Genomic DNA, 18873 nt, shown 5'->3' with positions numbered 1-18873 from the left:
TTACGCACTGGTGACGTACGCACCGGAAACTACGCAATTTTCGCGCGAAAGTCGCTTGTAATGCTGTGGTGTCCTGTCCTGGCTTGTGTGTTCCTCTGTGTGTTTGTGGTGAATCATCCAGGTTTTGCGGCGGTTTTCCGAGCCAGTTAGTGAATAAACGTGGACTGAAGGTCTCAGAGCTTCTTCTCTGCGGAGGAACCGGAGGAAACGAGATGAAATATTTCAACAGACTGAGAGTCAGGAGAGTTTACGAGTGGCGCGGGAAACCGCTGCAGTTCAACAGGAAGTTAAAAACCTACGACTATGGGTGAGAAGAACTCCTTATAACCTTACTAAAGTCTTTTAAACATAAACTATGGATGAGAACAACTTCTTATAACGTTACTAAAGTCTTTAAAACATAAACTATGGGTGAGAAGAACTTCTTATAACCTCACTAAAGTCTTTAAACATAAACTATGGGTGAGAACAACTTCTTAAAGTCTGTTAAACATAAACTATGGGTGAAAACAACTCCTTATAACCTTACTAAAGTCTTTTAAACACGAGCTATGGGTGAGAATAACTTCTTATAACCTTACTAAAGTCTTTTAAACATAAACTATGGGTGAGAACAACTTCTTATAACCTTACTAAAGTCTTTTAAACACGAGCTATGGGTGAGAATAACTTCTTATAACGTTACTAAAGTCTTTAAAACACGAGCTATGGGTGAGAAGAACAACTGTGTCTTTCTATACACATGTCTTCTTCTTATTAATAGCCCATAATAAACATGAGACACTAACAGGCTAAAACATTGGTTTTTCGTGCAATGATAGACTTTTTGATTTGGGGCTATTTTGCTTCTTCAACATGTTCTTTCACATTCCAGACCTTAATTTCCAGACTTCTCGGTAAAAAAAAAATCAAATTATTTGTGATATTTAAGTAAATAGATGTGCATAATATAAAAAAAAGCATGCCATTTATCATTTGTTTTCATGTGTATGCCATTATGTAACCACATAATTTCCTGGAGATAGCTAGGTACAATAGCAATACAATAACTTCAGATGAGACCAAACCCAGATAAGTGGTAAAACAAATATATTTCCATACAATATTTTCCATTTTCCATACATTTGCAGACCTGGAAATGTATAAAATCAAATTCCATACTTTCCATACTTGCGTAGGAACCCTGAGTGGAAAGAAATGGTAGAAAATCCACATGAAGGTGTTTTAAAAAAAAATATATATATATTACTTTATTTTGTCTTTTTTAATCTGTAGATTTTTCCTAAATTCAACCAAAAGTTAACACTCTACTGTGACCATGTATGCCTAGTATGCAAATTAGCGCATATATTTAGATATTGCATAATTTACCTGTTTAAACATAAGATTTGACAAATCTTGTACTGTAATACAAAAAATAATCATAATAGTAGTTGTCTTAATAATATAAGTGATAAAGTTAGTGTCACACCTTAAATTAAAGCAGAAGTAAGCGATCCGGTCGTTTTCGCTAATGCGTTCCAGGCAGGCTTTTGAAATCGTAAATTACAGCTTCAAGTCACAACTTACGACTTTGTAGCGTTCCAGGCAACCCACTCGTGTTTTTCCGACCTGTTTTACCGGTGAAAGTCACTATAACGGCCACTCGTAACTTCCGACCGGTGAACTCGTACCAGATCGAACTGGTACCACTTCACGGTCGGAAAAATACGAGTTATGGGCTGCCTTGAACGCACCATAACAGTCCTCGTCCCTACGTCACCACATTCACGGCGTTCCTTGGCTGCACACACAGCCCTGCATGCCGTTCTCTCTCCTCATTGGATAAAAACTGTAGGATACGATAAATGTTTTCTCTTCGGCTCAGAGCAGAGCAGAGGGACTGAGAGACCCGTGTTTCAGACCAAACACTCTATAGAAGTGATTGCTGTCGGAAGATACAACTATTTAAGACTTATATTAACACAAATATATCACTTACTTCTGCTTTAAGTTAACATACATTGAATACATGAAACATGAAACATTAGTCCAATTAACAATTTTCTGTGCTCCAGGTTCCTCTTTTCGTTTTAACAATTTTAGTGTTCATTTAATTATGGAGAATGCAAATGTAACCATCTAGTAAATTAGAACAATATGTCACCATGTGCAAAATATAAAATACAATATAATATAAATAAATACAATATAAAAAAAATACAATACAATATAATATAAAATACAATATAAAAAATATAAAATACAATATATAATATAATATAATACAATATATAAATAATATAATTTAGCCCTGATAAAATCAAATACAAACTAGACTAAAAGAGAGAATAAAATATGAGTTTGCAGCATAAAATATTGATTTGTAATAAAACAATTAAGAGGATTTACAGTGCAAATCCAAGATTAAGATTTAAAATTCCTTAAAAGAGCTCAACATGAAAAGAGAAATGTCTTAAACCTGGATTTTAAAGTGCTTACAGTCTGACCGCCAGCCAGCCGGGGCTTTTATTGTGAAACCACTTCCTCTTGGTCTCGTGTCTCAGCTCGTTGGAGATCAGAGTGGAGGGTCTCCCCCGCGTCACCGCCATCAGCGCCGGGCAGCACATCCTCATCGAGGGCGAGGACGAGGACAACCCGTACGTGGCCCGAGTCGTCCGGCTGTTCGGGGACGGTGAGTTTCTACTGCTGCTTTAATGCCTTTTGAACTAACTTTATTGACAACACCAGGATGACAATGAGATTGGTCAGTGTTGGAGGGAAATTCATGCAAAACCACTGATGCACGTTGCCTTCAGGGACAGTTTTTCATCAACAGTCTCTGTATTTCCCTCTAAAACAACTCTGTGTGGTAACGTTGTGTTATTATCTCATAGCGTGGTGAATGTGCAGCTCACAACTTGTCCACCAGAGCGTTGTGGAGTTGTTGGATTGTGTATTTGATGAGTTTGATGAGGGAAACCAAGAAATCCCATGAGCCTCCGTAGCGTAGCTCTGAGCAGCTCACGGCTCTGCTCCACCGTTCTAAAAACAGCTTGCACCAAGTGACAGTATTTTCTCATTTACAGAGTGATAAAAAGTAGGGCTGGGACGGTACCCTTTCCTCCCGATTCGATTCTTCTACGATTTTTTGGATGGTGATTCGATTTAAATTGCGATTCTACGATATTGCCGATTCTCTCTATGATTTTTAGTCTTTAGCATTTTTAACATTTATCTGCACACAAATACTGTAGGAGCCTATAAATTAACATACTCCATTATAAAGTGAACTTAAAGGGATAGTTCACCCTAGAATGATATTTCGCTCATTATCTACTCACCCTCATGTTGACTAAGGGCTGGAAGAATTATCAGAGTCCACCGTCCCTTCTCTGAGTTACAGGGGGTCTTAGCGTAGCAGTGAATTTCAATGCAACGGTTGCAAAGGGACACCGGAGCTCTTCGTAAAAAAACACACACAAAAAAACATCCAGATACCTCCATGATGCTCGTATGTAATGTCCGTCTTGTGCTGAAGCCCCAAATTGCGTAATTGTCCCGAAAAAAATTAAATAAGTCTATATTTTAAGCTTGTTTGTAGCGGAAGCTTCTCGAAGCTCCTCTTCCTGGTCCGTCCAAATATCGCGTGATTTGCGCCGGCGTTAGTGCGGTTACTGCGAATCACGCGATATTTGGACGGACCAGGAAGAGGAGAAGAAGAAGAAGACGAGAAGCTTCCGCTACAAACAAGCTTAAAATATAGACTTATTTAATTTTTTTCGGGACAATTACGCAATTTGGGGCTTCAGCACAAGACGGACATTACATACGAGCATCATGGAGGTATTTGGATGTTTTTTTGTGTGTGTTTTTTTACGAAGAGCTCCGGTGTCCCTTTGCAACCGTTGCATTGAAATTCACTGCTACGCCGAGACTCCCTGTAACTCAGAGAAGGGACGGTGGACTCTGAAGATTCTTCCAGCCCTTAGTCAACATGAGGGTGAGTAGATAATGAGCGAAATATCATTCTAGGGTGAACTATCCCTTTAAACCCTTTTCAAAACCTGGACTCTCTGTATGTAATAAAGGCGAACAAATGCACATTGCACAATATTTTTAAAAAAAATCGATTTTTGAAAAAAAAAAATCGATTTAAAAATCGTCAAAAAAGATATCACGATATTTATGTGAATCGATTTTTTTCTCCCACCCCTAATAAAAAGAGATATCCAGAATCCTCCTCTGGGAAAACTAAAGACTCTAATATGTCAACAAAATAAAATAAGAATTATTAAAGCAGCTTTATCCATTCGTCAGATTTCTGTTCTGGAAATATATGCAAATTAGCGCATATTTCATTAGATATTGATTGATTGATACTTTATTGATCCCATTGGTCTTATTTAAACAAAAAAAAGAAAGATACACACTCTCATTGGCTGGCAAATCTAGGAATATCTAGTATTTGGTTATCTCCAGCGGGGCTGAGTCTGTGGTGTGACTGTGTGTTTCCTCAGAGAGCGGGAAGCAGAAGAAGGCCACGGTCCAGTGGTTCGTCCGTGTGTCTGAAATCCCCCCCACCAAGCTGCAGCTGCTGGGCCGACAGCCCCACCCCCAGGAGATCTTCTACTACCAGGGCCGCAGCTGTGACGACGAGGTCAACGCCGAGTCCATCCTCAGACCCGTGCAGGTGAGACCACGGCCACTCCTCCTCCTGCCAAACCGGTTTAAACCAGAAAGAAACTGGTTAAAATCTGTGTGGAACTGGTTTGAACAGGTTTAAAATAGTTTAGACCAGTCGATCTCGATAATACCGGAAAAATGAGTTCAGATTGATGTTCGGCTTGCTTTTTTCTTTCTTTTTTTTTGGCGGAAGAGAACAGAGGAACGCACAGTCGACCATGCTGCACAGAGGGTGGTTGTTACGTTGAGGGTTGCTCCGAGTCCGAGCAAAGAATAAAGGGCTGATCCGAATAAAAATGTGTCATGTAAACACGTCAATTGGAAGATTCTGATCGGATTCGGCTCGATCCGAACAGAATTTCTTTCGGATAGGGGTGGTTTATGCCGATCGTTATTCCGACGTAACTCCCCAAATTTCCATAGCGCACATAGCTAATTAATATGCAAGTGCTGTTTTGCATTGACCATATATGGTTGTGTTTGGGTGTATAGAGGGCGGGATATGGCGTGTTCACATCCTCACTTTTCTTGGGTCTGGTGAGATTTATCAATGGCAGGAACAGTAGTACACGTTGCTGAGTCTGCTTAATAACGATATAGGAGAACAGCAACAGCTCTTAAAATCTGGTGCAGGTCCATTTTGATACTGAATGGGATAAATTGAGCCACTTCCATGTTTATTGGTTTGTTTAGGTACAAGAAGTACAACTCTTCTGCTGTTGTTTTAGGGATAAAGACAGCTCTGCTCATGTCAAAATGCTGTTACTCTGAATAAAGCTTGGTGCATGTGAACGCACGTCATGATCGGATTATTTGATCTTGCGCCCATGTAAACAGTGGATTCGGATTTTCCGGTCCCTCAAATTTTTAATCTGATTAAGAAATTTAGCGCATGTAAACACAGCTATAGTGTGTGTTTGACCTGACGATGTGTTTGTAAACTTCTCTGTTGTTTCTTACAGGTGAAGCACCTGGACGCGGCCGCCCCGTTCCCAGGCGGCGAGGAGGATAAAGACGTTCTGTACGTGAAGCTGTCCTGGGACTCCAAGACCTTCAGGCCGGTGGACGCCGCCGACGCCGCGGTGATGGCGTCGTTCACCTCTGAAACCGCCGCTGCTGCTGCTGCTCCCTCCTCCTCCTCTCGTCCCAGACCCTCCCTCCCCTCCCTCCCCCCCCTCCCCCCCTCGCCGCCTGCAGCCGCTGCTCCGCCCCGCGGCCCGGCTCGCCGCGCCCTCCCCACGCCGGACGCCTCCGTCCTGCGCCGGGCGGCGGCGGCCGAGGTTCGGTGCAGCAGAGGCACCGCGAGCGCCGGGAAGCTCAACGCCGCTACGCCCCGCGGTGCCGCTACGCCCCGCGGCGCCGCTACGCCCCGCGGCGCCGAGGCCGAGTCGCTGCACTCGGCCTCCAAACTGTCGGCCTCCAAGTGTCTGAGCGCCACGAGGAGGAACGCCTCGGCCCGCACGCCGGGGGTCCGCAAGAAGCTGCAGCTCAGCAGTGAGTGTGACGTCTTTGTGATTGGTCGGTTCAGCAGAAAAACCTCAGATGTTTATGTCGAACGTTGCAGCAGCGACGGTCGGTTCAAAGCAGAAGCAACAACCAGTTTATCTCTGGTTAAACCATTTTCATACTGGTTCAAGTTTGGTTTAAAGCTGTACAGAAAAGAAAATTGAATTTAAGTCCACTCTGGGTCTTAAAGCGACACTAAGGAACTTTTCAACCTTCATAAAATATTTTCATAACTTTTGTGATGATACATCGACTTACAACAAGTTGAATGACACCTCTGTCGTGGTCTGAGGGGGTCTGTATCATTATGGTCTGTATCTCTTTCTCTGGCACTAAGCAGCTTTGAGGAGCATGGTAGGAACCCGGCTCTCACTTTACTTTCACTTTCACTTTTGCGAGTCACAACAAGGAGGGAACAGGCAAAACGGCACTTTAGCAATGGATTATGTTTGTGTTTTCACTTGGAAATGATCCACTGGAAACAGAAACTTAGTTTTGATGTCTTCTGTTAATTTTAATGCAGGATATTTACAGGGCTTCACGCTAGTGTTCATGGGAAATGGAGTCTTCCTTCAGGCAAAACACTACCGCTTTGGTCCACAGGCGCCGCCAAACTCAACCAAAACTGAAAGTTCTTTAGTACTGCTTTAAGATTAGTGTAATCACTCGTCTATCAGACGTTGTAGGCCAAACTTTGTGCAAAATTCTGTTTTTGAGTAAATCCGGGATGAAAGTGTGTATTTTTTTTTCCATTGAATAATGCAGGCGCACGGATTATACGTCAGCCTGTACACGATTCACCAGCCACTGATATTGGATCCGTCATCCGTCATTCAAACGTCTGACACACGCACACACACACGGAGCTCGGTCTCGCCCCAAGCTTTGAATATCCCGCCCGCTCGATAACGACCAATCAAATTTGTTTTCCTTACTCGGGTAAACTCGTGTTGCAGCTCGTGACAACTCGGCGCGACAAACAGGACAAACGGCCATTTCTGTACACCTTTAAAAGCATCCGATCGTCTGAAACAACCGTCTGAATGTTGGCCTCGTCCTCAGGTCCCCAGAAGAAGATGTCCCCGGAGGAGGTTCTGGGCCGTCTGCTGGACGAGGAGCTGGAGACGGAGGTGACGTCGTTGGCCCAGAGGCTGTCGTCCTCGCCCCCCCACCGCCTCACCCCCCTCACCCCCCTCAGGAAGACCCCCAGAGCCCCCGCCGCCCCGCACGCCGTCCAGCTGCTGCCCCGCGTCACCTCCAACAGAACCTCTCCACCTGAACGCCACGGCAACGACGAGTCCACCAGGTCAGTGACAGAGTGACACTGAGAAACTGGTTTAAACTGGTTTAAACTGAGCTGTTGTACATGGTGTTAAAACTATTTTAGCCTGAGATGAGTTGGGTTTGTTTAAACCAGAAATAAACCGGTTTAAATTGGTATTAAATAAGAATGAATCTGAGTTAAACTGGTTTAAAAACCAAAGATAAACTGGTTTATACCAGACTAGGTTTGATAAAGTGGTTTAAACTAGTTTGGAGTTGTGCAAACCAATATAAACTGGTTTGAAATTGGTTTAAACCAGATTATAACTGGACCGAAACTGTTTAAAGCCAGAAATATTTTTAAATAAACTGACTTGAGTTGGTTTTAAAATGTATAAACCAGAATTAAACTGGTTTGAAAGTGTTTTAAACAGAAGGTGAAGCAGGTTATATTGAGTTTAAAATGGTAAACTAGAGTTAAACTGATCTAAAATTGGTTTAACTGTCTTAGATTAGGTTTAGGTTTAAGATGATATAAACTAGGTTTGATAAAGTGGTTCAAACTAGTTTGGAGTTGTGCAAACCATCATAAACTGGTTTGAAATTGGTATAAACCAGATTATAACTGGTTTAAATTGGGTTTATACCAGAGGGACCGAAACTGTTAAAACCAGAAATGAACTGAATTGAGATTTGTTTTTTTCATAAACTGACGTAAATTGGTTTTAAAACGTATAAACCAGAATTAAACTGGTTTGAAAGTGTTTTAAACAGAAGGTGAAGCAGGTTATAGAGTTTAAATGGTAAACTAGAGTTAAACTGATCTAAAATTGGTTTAACTGTCTTAGATTAGGTTTAGGTTTAAGATGATATAAACTAGGTTTGATAAAGTGGTTCAAACTAGTTTGGAGTTGTGCAAACCAACTGGTTTGAAATTGGTTTAAACTGGGTTTATACCAGATATAAACTAGACTGAAACTGTTTTAAACCAGAAATGAACTGAATTGAGATTTTTTTTTTCATAAACTGACTTAAGTTGGTTTTAAAACGTATAAACCAGAATTAAACTGGTTTGAAAGTGTTTTAAACAGAAGGTGAAGCAGGTTATAGAGTTTAAAATGGTAAACTAGAGTTAAACTGATTTAAAATTGGTTTGAATTGAGTGTAAGTGTCTTAGATTAGGTTTAAGATGATATATAAAAACTGGTTTGAAGAGCTGTAGCGACGCCACCGACACGCTGCTGCCTCTGTCAGTCCTCAGCAGGGCGACGACGCGGCGGACGGCGACTTACCGACGGCCGCCGGTAAAACCCAGAGAAGGAGAAGCTCCACACCGAGGAGGAAGCTGTGAGTCAGAGCTGCAGCGGCTGCTACGTCAGACCCATAGATATACGTATATACTGACTAGATGCTGTGTTCTGCTTCTCAGCGTACGTCAACACGGCGGCCATCTTGGTGAGGGGTTTCTGACCATAGACATACACTGCTCAAAAAAATAAAGGGAACACTTAAACAACACATTGTAACTCCAAGTATATCACACCTGTGTGAAATCAACCTGGGATGATCATTTTGATTTACATTGATCATTTTTATGTTATTTTGTTCTCAACACACTCTACTATATATTGAATAACGATTTTAAACTGCAATATTTCATTAAGATCATTGAGATCTAAGATGTGTTGTTTAAGTGTTCCCTTTATTTTTTTGAGCAGTGTATAAACGTCTGACCAGCAGTCAGACACGGTCAGACCCTTGTAGAACACATTTCAGTGTATTTATGCATGTGGGTGTGTGTCTGAGTATGGAAGTGTATGTTTAACGGCGTGTTCACACCGGGCGCGAGGCAAATTTTTCGCGCGACCATATTACATACAAAGTCAATGTACAGACGCGAATGGATGCGAATGGCGCGACGCGAATGAAGCGAAAATGCGAAGTTCGCTCGAGTTCAAAATATTGAACTCAAGCGAAATATTTGCACGAATGCCGCGAGTAAAAACAAATATTCCCGCGGGCAAACTCGAGCGAGTAGAGCGAGGCGAATATTTTACTCGCGTCCGGTGCGAACGCACCGTAATACATAAAAAAAAAAAAAAATTATACAAATGTTAAAAAAAAATTTTGTATCATAAATATATGTCCGACATTTATAATAAACCAAACGGCTTGAAAATCGGTTGAATATTCTGTGAGTTATGGTGATTTTAATGGTTGATGAACCTCTACTGCAGGAAGTAGACACGGCTTCCCCCTGACCAAGATGGCCGCCGCGTTGACGTATTCCACTCAATAGAGCTGCCTGAGAACGCAGCATCTAGTCAGTATATACGTTTATCTATGCGTCAGACCGATTTTAACCTGCTGCTGCTGCTTTACATGAACCACCGAGGATTCTGGGAGATTGAGTTCTGTAGCACAACAAAGATAAAAGATAAAACCACAGCGGTGTGCACGTTGGGAGGTTTTAATTTAGTCTGGGTCGAGTTCACGTGAATGGACGTGGTGAAACCATAGACTGTAAAAAGAATGGACGTAGCGTCCGTGACGTCACCCATTGGTTTTGGGGAGTCTGTTTTGTGCCGCTACTACGGGGGTTTGAGCCGCGCCATGTTGGATTCTACTTGCCATATTTGGAGCGGTGCGGCCGTTGGCCGGCCGAGGGCCCGCCCACTGGCCTCGTAGCAGCGGTCGCCGGACCTGTCACTCAACGGTTCTGCGTCCTAATTGGCCAGAACTTTAAACCTAATAACAGTAAAACGGTAGAGTTTAAAAAAAATTCACCCCCCTCAGAGTGTGTGCGGGGGTAGAAACTATCGGTTGAGACCAAAAAAATGAAATGTACCAGGCTGTAAATATGTTTTTTTAAGCTGTAAAATCGGCTATTTTAACATGGGGCTCAGTTGGAGTTGCTCCCTTCTGGAGCCAGCCCCCAGCGACAGCCGAGGGGATTGCAGCTTTTTGAACGCGGAAGTGAGCTTCACTTCTCAGACCGACAACTGCCCCCTTGGGTGAAACAGACATTAGATGATGATGATGATGATGTCATTGATGTCGTTGTCAGGGCGATGACTCCATCCAGGAGGAAGGACCTGAAGACCCAGAGGGAACCGGCTTTGGGAGTTCTGTGAGTATCAAGTCCTCAAATACAGCTGTCCCACAATGCTGCCCCAACGTTTAACCACTGATGCACGTTGCCTTCAGGGACAGTTTTTCATCATCAGTCTCTGTATTTCCCTCTAAAACAACTCTGTGTGGTAACGTTGTGTTATTATCTCATAGTGTGGTGAATGTGCAGCTCACAACTTGTCCACCAGAGCGTTGTGGAGTTGTTGGATTGTGTATTTGATGAGTTTGATGAGGGAAACCAAAGAAATCCCATAATGAGCCTCCGTAGCGTAGCTCTGAGCAGCTCACAGCTCTGCTCCGCCGCTCTAAAAATAGCTTGCACCGACAATTAAAGGTAACAAACCTACTGCTATGACTATAGGGATTAATATGGCAATGGGCCAGTTTGACAAAATGTTGAACTATCCCTTTAAGGCCATAAAGATCAAATATATAATCTCCGTCTCCAGGGCCGAGGTCGACCACGAGAACTCGCCCTCGTTGCCGGGCAACGCCACGGCCACGCCACGCAGCTCCAAGAGGAAGTCGGCCCAGCTGGTGTCGTCTCGCATCAGGAAGCAGCTGTGAGTTATAAAACTTTATTAACCTGTCGAACGTTAACACTAAATATTATCACATATTTAACATTATTGATTAATTAATTAATCAATCAATCAAAACCAAGAGGGAGGTGGTTTTTATGTTTTCTCACGGATCAATATAATAAAATAAAACACAGACGAAGAGGAAAAACGGGAGGTTTAAAAGTTTCTACACATGATGGGATGTATAATCATTTAAAATATGAGACGGATTAGTTATTGATTATCTTAGTTTATCAGTAAATTAATCTCTAGTGAGTAATTAATGCAAACAATGTTCTTGTTCTTCCAGTCAAATCAATTATTAACTAAACCTCATATTTAAAAGGATAATTTGCATTAATTACTCACTAGAGATATAATTTTCCGATTAACTAAGTTCAACAATTAAAGGACAATTCTGGGTAAATTCAACCAGTTTCCTAATATTTTAGGTCTAAAAAGAAACTGTCTCATATTTTAAATGATCATACATCACGTTAGGTGTAACAACCTTTAAACTTCCTGTTTTTCCTCTTCTCATGTGTTTTATTTTGAAGTGTTGATCCGTGAGAAAACATAAAAAAAACAACTTCATTAGATAATTAAAACCTTGTGAGTAATTATTTAAAGGGATAGTACCATTTTTTTTTTAAAGTGGGGTTGTATGATCTCCAAATAGCCCCTAAGTACTTTAATTGCAGTAGAAGACTCTCTGCACTCCTCCCGTCCAGCCCATAATAGCCCTGCCCAGAGATTTACAACATACAGTGTTGTGAACAGACCCAAAGAAACGGCCTATTTTCACGGCCTAAAAGAGGTTTTACCTGAAAAAAAATACACAGTTCCATTGTTCACTATAATATAAATTTATAACGTTTCTTTGGGTCCATCACAACACTGTATGTTGTAAATCTCTGGGCAGGGCTATTATGGGCTGGCGTTGCTAACGGGAGGAGTGCAGAGAGTCTTCTACTGCAATTAAAGTACTTAGGGGCTATTTGTAGATCATACAACCCCACTTTAAAAAAAATGATACTATCCCTTTAAATGGTTTTCTTGTCGTCAGGAATCTCCTTGACAACCACCAGGAGCTGAACTCCGACGGGGACGAAGACGAGGACGAGTTCGTCCCGTCGAAGAGGGAGCTTCAGAGCAGCAGCGAGGAGGAAGAGGAGGGTGATGATGATGATGATGAAGAGGAGGCGGGGCTTAACAGCGACGAGGAGCCGACGGCGGCGAAGAGGGTCAGAGGTCACGGCGCTCGAACTCCTCGATCGAAGCCGAGCCGCCGCTCCTCGACCCGGACGCCCAGGAAGACTCCCAGCAGGAAGGTACACGGCCAATCAGCTGCTCTCAAACTGGCACCACAACTTTAAATATTAACGTTAAAGGGATAGTTCAACATTTAGTCAAACTGGCCCATTGCCATAATCCCTATAGTCATAGCAGTAGGTTTGTTACCTTTAATTGTCAGTGCAAGCTATTTTTAGAACGGCGGAGCAGAGCCGTGAGCTGCTCAGAGCTACGCTACAGAGGCTCATTATGGGATTTCTTGGTTTCCCTCATCATCAAACTCATCAAATACACAATCCAACAACTCCACAACGCTCTGGTGGACAAGTTGTGAGCTGCACATTCACCACGCTATGAGATAATACATGGATGCAAACAGCGCGCCGAAAAGCGAAACTCGCTTTTTTCATGACCAAATAGGTGACTTGTGTGAATCGTTCAGATCCGAAGAGTTTTTGTTTTTTTTGGGGGGGGGTCTCAGCGTCTCAGCTGGGGTCAGTAAAATGTTTTTCTAACAGGCTGACAGTGACAATCACGTGAAACTGAGGAGAACTCATTCATGGTTGTCTCTGATTATACTGATAACAGCCTCTTCCAATGTAGACGCGACGTGCGCGCTCATTAAAGCGGCGCGTATCCGCGTGCAGTCGGTGCGACGGCGACGCCGTTTTTGGAAAACTCCCGTTTTTGTGTGCATGTGGAGCTGTGCGCCGCGGACATGCACGGTTCCCTACGTTGCTGTGTCAGGCAGGTGTCTCCACGGAGCTCTGCCCCGTTTCAGAGGTGAAGGAAGCCCTAAGTGGAAAGACGTCGCCTCCGCGATGTAGAATGTGTTCAATTAAAGTGAAACTAACACATTATATAGGCCTATATGTCCATTACACACTGAATGACACATCCCATGTCTTTATTTATTCAGTTTATTGTAATAGTAATAATTATGACTAACATTCAGTGAAGACCTAAAAATCAGTATCTCCAAAATGGAAATATTGCAAAGTTTGTTTTTTTTTTTTTTTTTAGCATTTTTAATATAGAAATGTTGGCCTTCTGAAAACTATGTCCATCTATATGCACTCAATACTTGGTTGGGGTTGAACTACTGGAAATTGCCTTTCCGTGATATTGTAATGTACTTATTAAAAGAGAGGAAATTCCTCTCTTTTTTGGTCCTGACCCGTTTGCATCCCTGATAATAACACAACGTTACCACACAGAGTTGTTGTAGAGGGAAATACAGAGACTGTTGATGAAAAACTGTCCCTGAAGGCAACGCGCATCAGTGGTTTTACATGAATTTCCCTCTAAAACAACTCTGTGTGGTAACGTTGTGTTATTATCTCATAGTGTGGTGAATTTGCAGCTCACAACTTGTCCACCAGAGCGTTGTGGAGTTGTTGGATTGTGTATTTGATGAGTTTCATCAATGAGGGAAACCAAGAAATCCCATAATGAGCCTCCGTAGCGTAGCTCTGAGCAGCTCACGGCTCTGCTCCACCGTTCTAAAAACAGCTTGCACCGACAATTAAAGGTAACGAACCTACTGCTATGACTATAGGGATTATGGCAATGGGGCCAATTTGACAAAATGTTGAAATATCCCTTTAAACTAAAATATTATGACTATGGAAGCCTGGAGAGACAAGTGAGATTTTTAGTTTCTGGAAAGAAATAAAGAAATCTAGTAAAACGACCTCTTCACTTCCTCTGAGGTTTGTTTTCATAGGTGAAAAACATAATTTTTTTAGTTGTTTTACACAAAAATAATTCAAAAATCTGACAAATCTGGAATTCTTTTTCTTTTTGTTTTCATCCACTAGATGGCAGCACATACAATCTTAACAAAAAAAACATAACCAGCTACTGCACACTCTCTATCACTCGCAAAGTTATTTAATGAAAGCACGAGCTCCTTCTATAGATAAACAACACATAGATCAAAAATACAAACTATGAAATACTGACATTCAGTCTAAATCTCAACCTGTTTCTACATCGATACATTATGGCTCCTACATATACAGCTCTGGAAAAAATGAAGAGACCACTTCAAAATGATCAGTTTCTCTGGTTTTAGTATTTATAGCTATGTGTTTGAGTAAAAATTTAATTACATTTTTTTTTGTGTTATTCTATCAACTACCGACATAATTTCTCCCAAAATTGAAAAAAGAAAATTGTCATTTAGAGCTTTTATTGGCTGAAAATGACTAAACTAGTCTAAATAACAAAAATATCATCTTACTCAAAGTCTTTTCAGACCTTGAATAATAATAATATTAATAATAACAATGCAAAGAAAACATGTTCATATTTATTCCTAAACAACACAGCAAGGATATTTTAACTCAGGAATAGAGAAGAATGACTGTCACATGTAGAGATGCTTTTAAGAAACATTTGTGAAAGTGCTCTCTTATTTGTTCTGGAAAAAAACAAGAGAGCACTTTGACAAATGTTTCTTCTAAAAGCATCTCTACATGTATGACAGTCATTCTTCTCTTTTCTTTTCTTTTTTAAACACCAACACAAACACAACTCATTCTACTTAATGAGACACTGAGGAAGATTATAAAAACCTCTGCTGTGATTAAACATTGACATTATCCCATAAAAACTGATTTATAAACTCTTCCTGAGTTAAAATATTCTTGCTGTGTTCTTTAGGAATAAATCTGAACATGTTTTCTTTGCATTATTAATATTATTATTATTATTCAAGGTCTGAACAGACTTGATATTTCTGTTATTTAGACTAGTTTAGTCATTTTCAGCCAATAAAAGCTCTAAATGACAATATTTGTTTTTCAATTGTGGGAGAAATGTTGTCGGTAGTTGATAGAATAACACAAAAAAATAATTTAATTTTACTCAAACACATAGCTATAAATACTAAAACCAGAGAAACTGATCATTTTGGGAGTGGTCTCTTCATTTTTTCCAGAGCTGTATATGCATCAATGGACAATAGAATAAATAGATCCATCAGCACAATACAAAGTGTCAAGATACATAGAAGGAGCATTATAGGTATTTTAACTAAATAATTATAGAAGTTTAAGTTTTAAATTTGCATGGAGGGCTGACGTTGTCACTGCCACAGAAACACAGAGAGGAGATGTCGTTAACCGCTGCCAGATCATCTCCATCGCTCCATCGTGCAGCGCTGTTACGCTCTCTGCTGCTGTTTCAGTTTCCTGGTGGTTTCACCCACATTTACCAAAGCACACGGACCGAGCAGCAGATACACAACATGGTGGTTGTGATGGGGAATTTCTCTTTGGTGGGAGGAGGATGACTGAAGTGGTGAGTGGTGATACAGTTGCGGGTATTGCCCATAATTTAAACGATTCCCACATACAGAGAGGCCGGTTTTGTTCTCATTGTTTGACCGTGCCGGTCTCCTCCTGGGGGTAACGTTAGATCCAACACTTAGCTTTTAAAGGGCATGTCAAAAAGCTGAGTAACGCATTGAAATATAATTTAGCTAATTCCAGACACATAAGAAATTCTCTCTATCTAAATGCAATGCTTAAAGGGATAGTATCATTTTTTTTAAAGTGTGGTTGTATGATCTACAAATAGCCCCTAAGTACTTTAATTGCAGTAGAAGACTCTCTGCACTCCTCCCGTTAGCAACGCCAGCCCATAATAGCCCTGCCCAGAGATTTACAACATACAGTGTTGTGAACAGACCCAAAGAAACGGCCTATTTTCACGGCCTAAAAAAGGTTTTTACCTGAAAAAGAAAATACACAGTTCCATTGTTCACTATAATATAATTTTTTCCAGCCCTTCAAAGTGCAGGAAAAACACAGTTTTTATTTGGAGCTAACCAACTGCTGATCGGCGGGCGCTAACCCTGGGCGGAGGGATACGTGAGTTGGTTAGGTTATTTTTCAGGTAAAACCTCTTTTAGGCCGTGAAAATAGGCCGTTTCTTTGGGTCTGTTCACAACACTGTATGTTGTAAATCTCTGGGCAGGGCTATTATGGGCTGGCGTTGCTAACGGGAGGAGTGCAGAGAGTCTTCTACTGCAATTAAAGTACTTAGGGGCTATTTGGAGATCATACAACCCCACTTTAAAAAAATGATACTATCCCTTTAAGCCCCATTTTTTGTACTGTATCACATCCTGGTCTCAGGCATCATGTATAAAACAGTTACAAAACCACTAGTTATTGTATAAAAGTAGTCTTAAGATCCATGCCAAAAAACCACGGCATTACCATCATTGCCATGTACTTGCCAAATATGATATTTTCAGCTTTGAAAACTTGATAATACACTCAAATGTTTGTCTACTTCACAAAATTATTCATAATGCTTATGCCCCCCCTCTGAAAAGGTTAGTGACACTCTGCTCTGAAAACACAGCACGTCTAACTAGATCTGTTACGAGGGGTGAGTGTAGTAGAACTTCTTTTTCCTGTGTGGCCATGAGTCAGTGGAATGTCCTTCCCACACAACTTAATATTATGGTCATTTTGTCACTTATGTCCTATTGCAATGATTTTAATACTGTATCTGCTCCCACTTTACCTGCCCAGGGACGACAGGCGGAAATTAGCAATTGTTGCTATAACAACCTGGCTCAAAGCATCTCTTCTTGTTTTACAAGATTAATGTTTTTTGTGCATTGTCCCTGTTTTAAAAAAATTCATTCATTCCTACGCACCTGTCTGCCCCTGTAGGTGTGGATACGTTTTTAGCAGCGCGTTCAATCTTAAAAACAACTCAACTGATCTTTTTTCCACCAAAAATAGTTTCAGGGCTTCAGTTGTTTTCACTAGTCACTGAATTTTATACAACTTGTGTATTGGCTATAATAATAATAATAATAATAATAATAATAATTAAAGCCGCAAGCGGCGATGATCGGCCCTCGCTCGACCCATGCGACCGCGGGGGCCTGAGGTGTGCGGGGGCCGTGGCGCGAAGCGAGAATGGTGAAAAAGCGCTGCGGGAGCGGAAAAACGCAACGTGCGGTTCGTCCACTAGGGGGCAGTAATGGGATGCATGCAGGTGTGTTCAGGGTCAGCCCCTCATCACACATGTGAAGTTTCGTGGAAATCGGACAAAGCATGAGGGAGTTATGAGCAGTTAAAGGTTCGTCCACTAGGGGGCAGTAATGGGATGCGTGCAGGTGTGTTCAGGGTCAGCCCCTCATCACACATGTGAAGTTTCGTGGAAATCGGACAATGTTGATGCAAAAAATGGCACTTCCGGTTTCCACTAGGGGGCCACATGAGCGACACCCCTATCAGATGGAAGAGGTCTCCACCCTGGACCTGTGTATCAATTTTCATGATGATACGAGTTCATTAAAGCCATCAAAAAGCCAAACGTATTTTCATGGCGAGGAATTGATGGTAGCCACGCCCCCACAGGGACGCCATTACTCGTAGCTTCACAGTCTTCATAATGTAGCTTCACCAACTGGTTCTGCATGTTTTAGAAGTGGAATGAAGTTGATGGGGTCAACTATGTATTTTTAATGAATTTTAGTTCACTTCCTGTTACCACCGGGGGGCGCTATGAGCGACGTAGGCAAATAATATGTCGGATCGTTCAGGGTCTCGCCATAGATTTTTGCACAAAGTTTGAAGCGTCTACGATCAAGTATGTGGGCATGAGAGCCAATCGTATTTACATGGCGAGCACCGAAACAGTCGCCAAACTTCGGGGCACGCCAGAGGCCAAGCGCTTTGAGCTACAGACCTGCGGAGCACAAGATAAGCTCAGCTAGGTCTGACGATGTTGTCTATCAAATTTGGAGCGTGTCGGGCGAATCGTTTTGGACGAGTTAATTTGGCGCCAAAAACGACCAATTCAAAATGGCCGACTTCCTGTTGACATTTCACCATGACATTAAGAGGCTTTTTTGTATATCTGGGTATGGTACATATGTGTACCGAATTTCGTCCGTCTACGCCAAAGTGACCCGAATTCCCTATGGGCTTTTTTGAACTTTGTAGGGGGCGCTATTTCGCCATTTCGCGTCGGACATGCGCGAGCAGCACAAAATATCGAATGTCGGATCCGGACGGATGTCCGGCAAAAAGTTCACGCATTTTCGAGTTGGGGAAAGGGGCGAAATTGGGGCATGTTGTCGCGGAAGAATAATAATAAACAGCGCGATTACAATAGCCCCTCGGGCGAGTGCTACTCGCCGCTCGGGCCTAATAATAATAATAATAATTAAAGCCGCAAGCGGCGATGGCGGCCCTCGCTGCCCATGCCACCGCGGGGCCTGAGGCACGCTGTGGCGCGGAGCAGAAATGGAGAAAAAACCCGGAAGGAGGCCAAAAATGCAATGTTTCGTTCATCCACCAGGGGGCAGTCACCGCATGTGGTCTGGTGCGTTCAGGGGCCGCCCCTCATCACTCGTGTGAAGTTTGGAGTGAATCGGACAAAGCATGAGGGAGTTATGAGCAGTTAAAGGTTCGTC

General features: G+C 42.0%; 1 protein-coding gene across 1 annotated transcript in view; it reads left to right on the top strand.

Moving 5' to 3' along the window:
- Positions 1-212: 212 nt before the first annotated feature.
- The window catches only part of orc1 (origin recognition complex, subunit 1), a gene marked incomplete at both ends in the record, with an annotated part of 69295 nt that continues 50634 nt past the window's right edge, over positions 213-18873 (top strand). The window contains 9 exons of the mRNA XM_083970039.1: positions 213-307; positions 2547-2674; positions 4500-4672; positions 5628-5747; positions 5799-6159; positions 7234-7477; positions 10502-10564; positions 11016-11129; positions 12196-12460. Of these exons, the coding sequence (XP_083826165.1) occupies positions 213-307; positions 2547-2674; positions 4500-4672; positions 5628-5747; positions 5799-6159; positions 7234-7477; positions 10502-10564; positions 11016-11129; positions 12196-12460 (1563 nt within the window). The remainder of the gene's footprint in view (positions 308-2546; positions 2675-4499; positions 4673-5627; positions 5748-5798; positions 6160-7233; positions 7478-10501; positions 10565-11015; positions 11130-12195; positions 12461-18873) is intronic.

The sequence above is a fragment of the Trachurus trachurus genome (genome assembly GCF_905171665.1).
Source record: "Trachurus trachurus genome assembly, chromosome: 4".
In the NCBI taxonomy this organism is placed as follows: domain Eukaryota; kingdom Metazoa; phylum Chordata; class Actinopteri; order Carangiformes; family Carangidae; genus Trachurus; species Trachurus trachurus.
The sequence above is the reverse complement of the archived record's forward strand: the minus strand, read 5'-3'. Positions and strand labels throughout refer to the sequence as shown.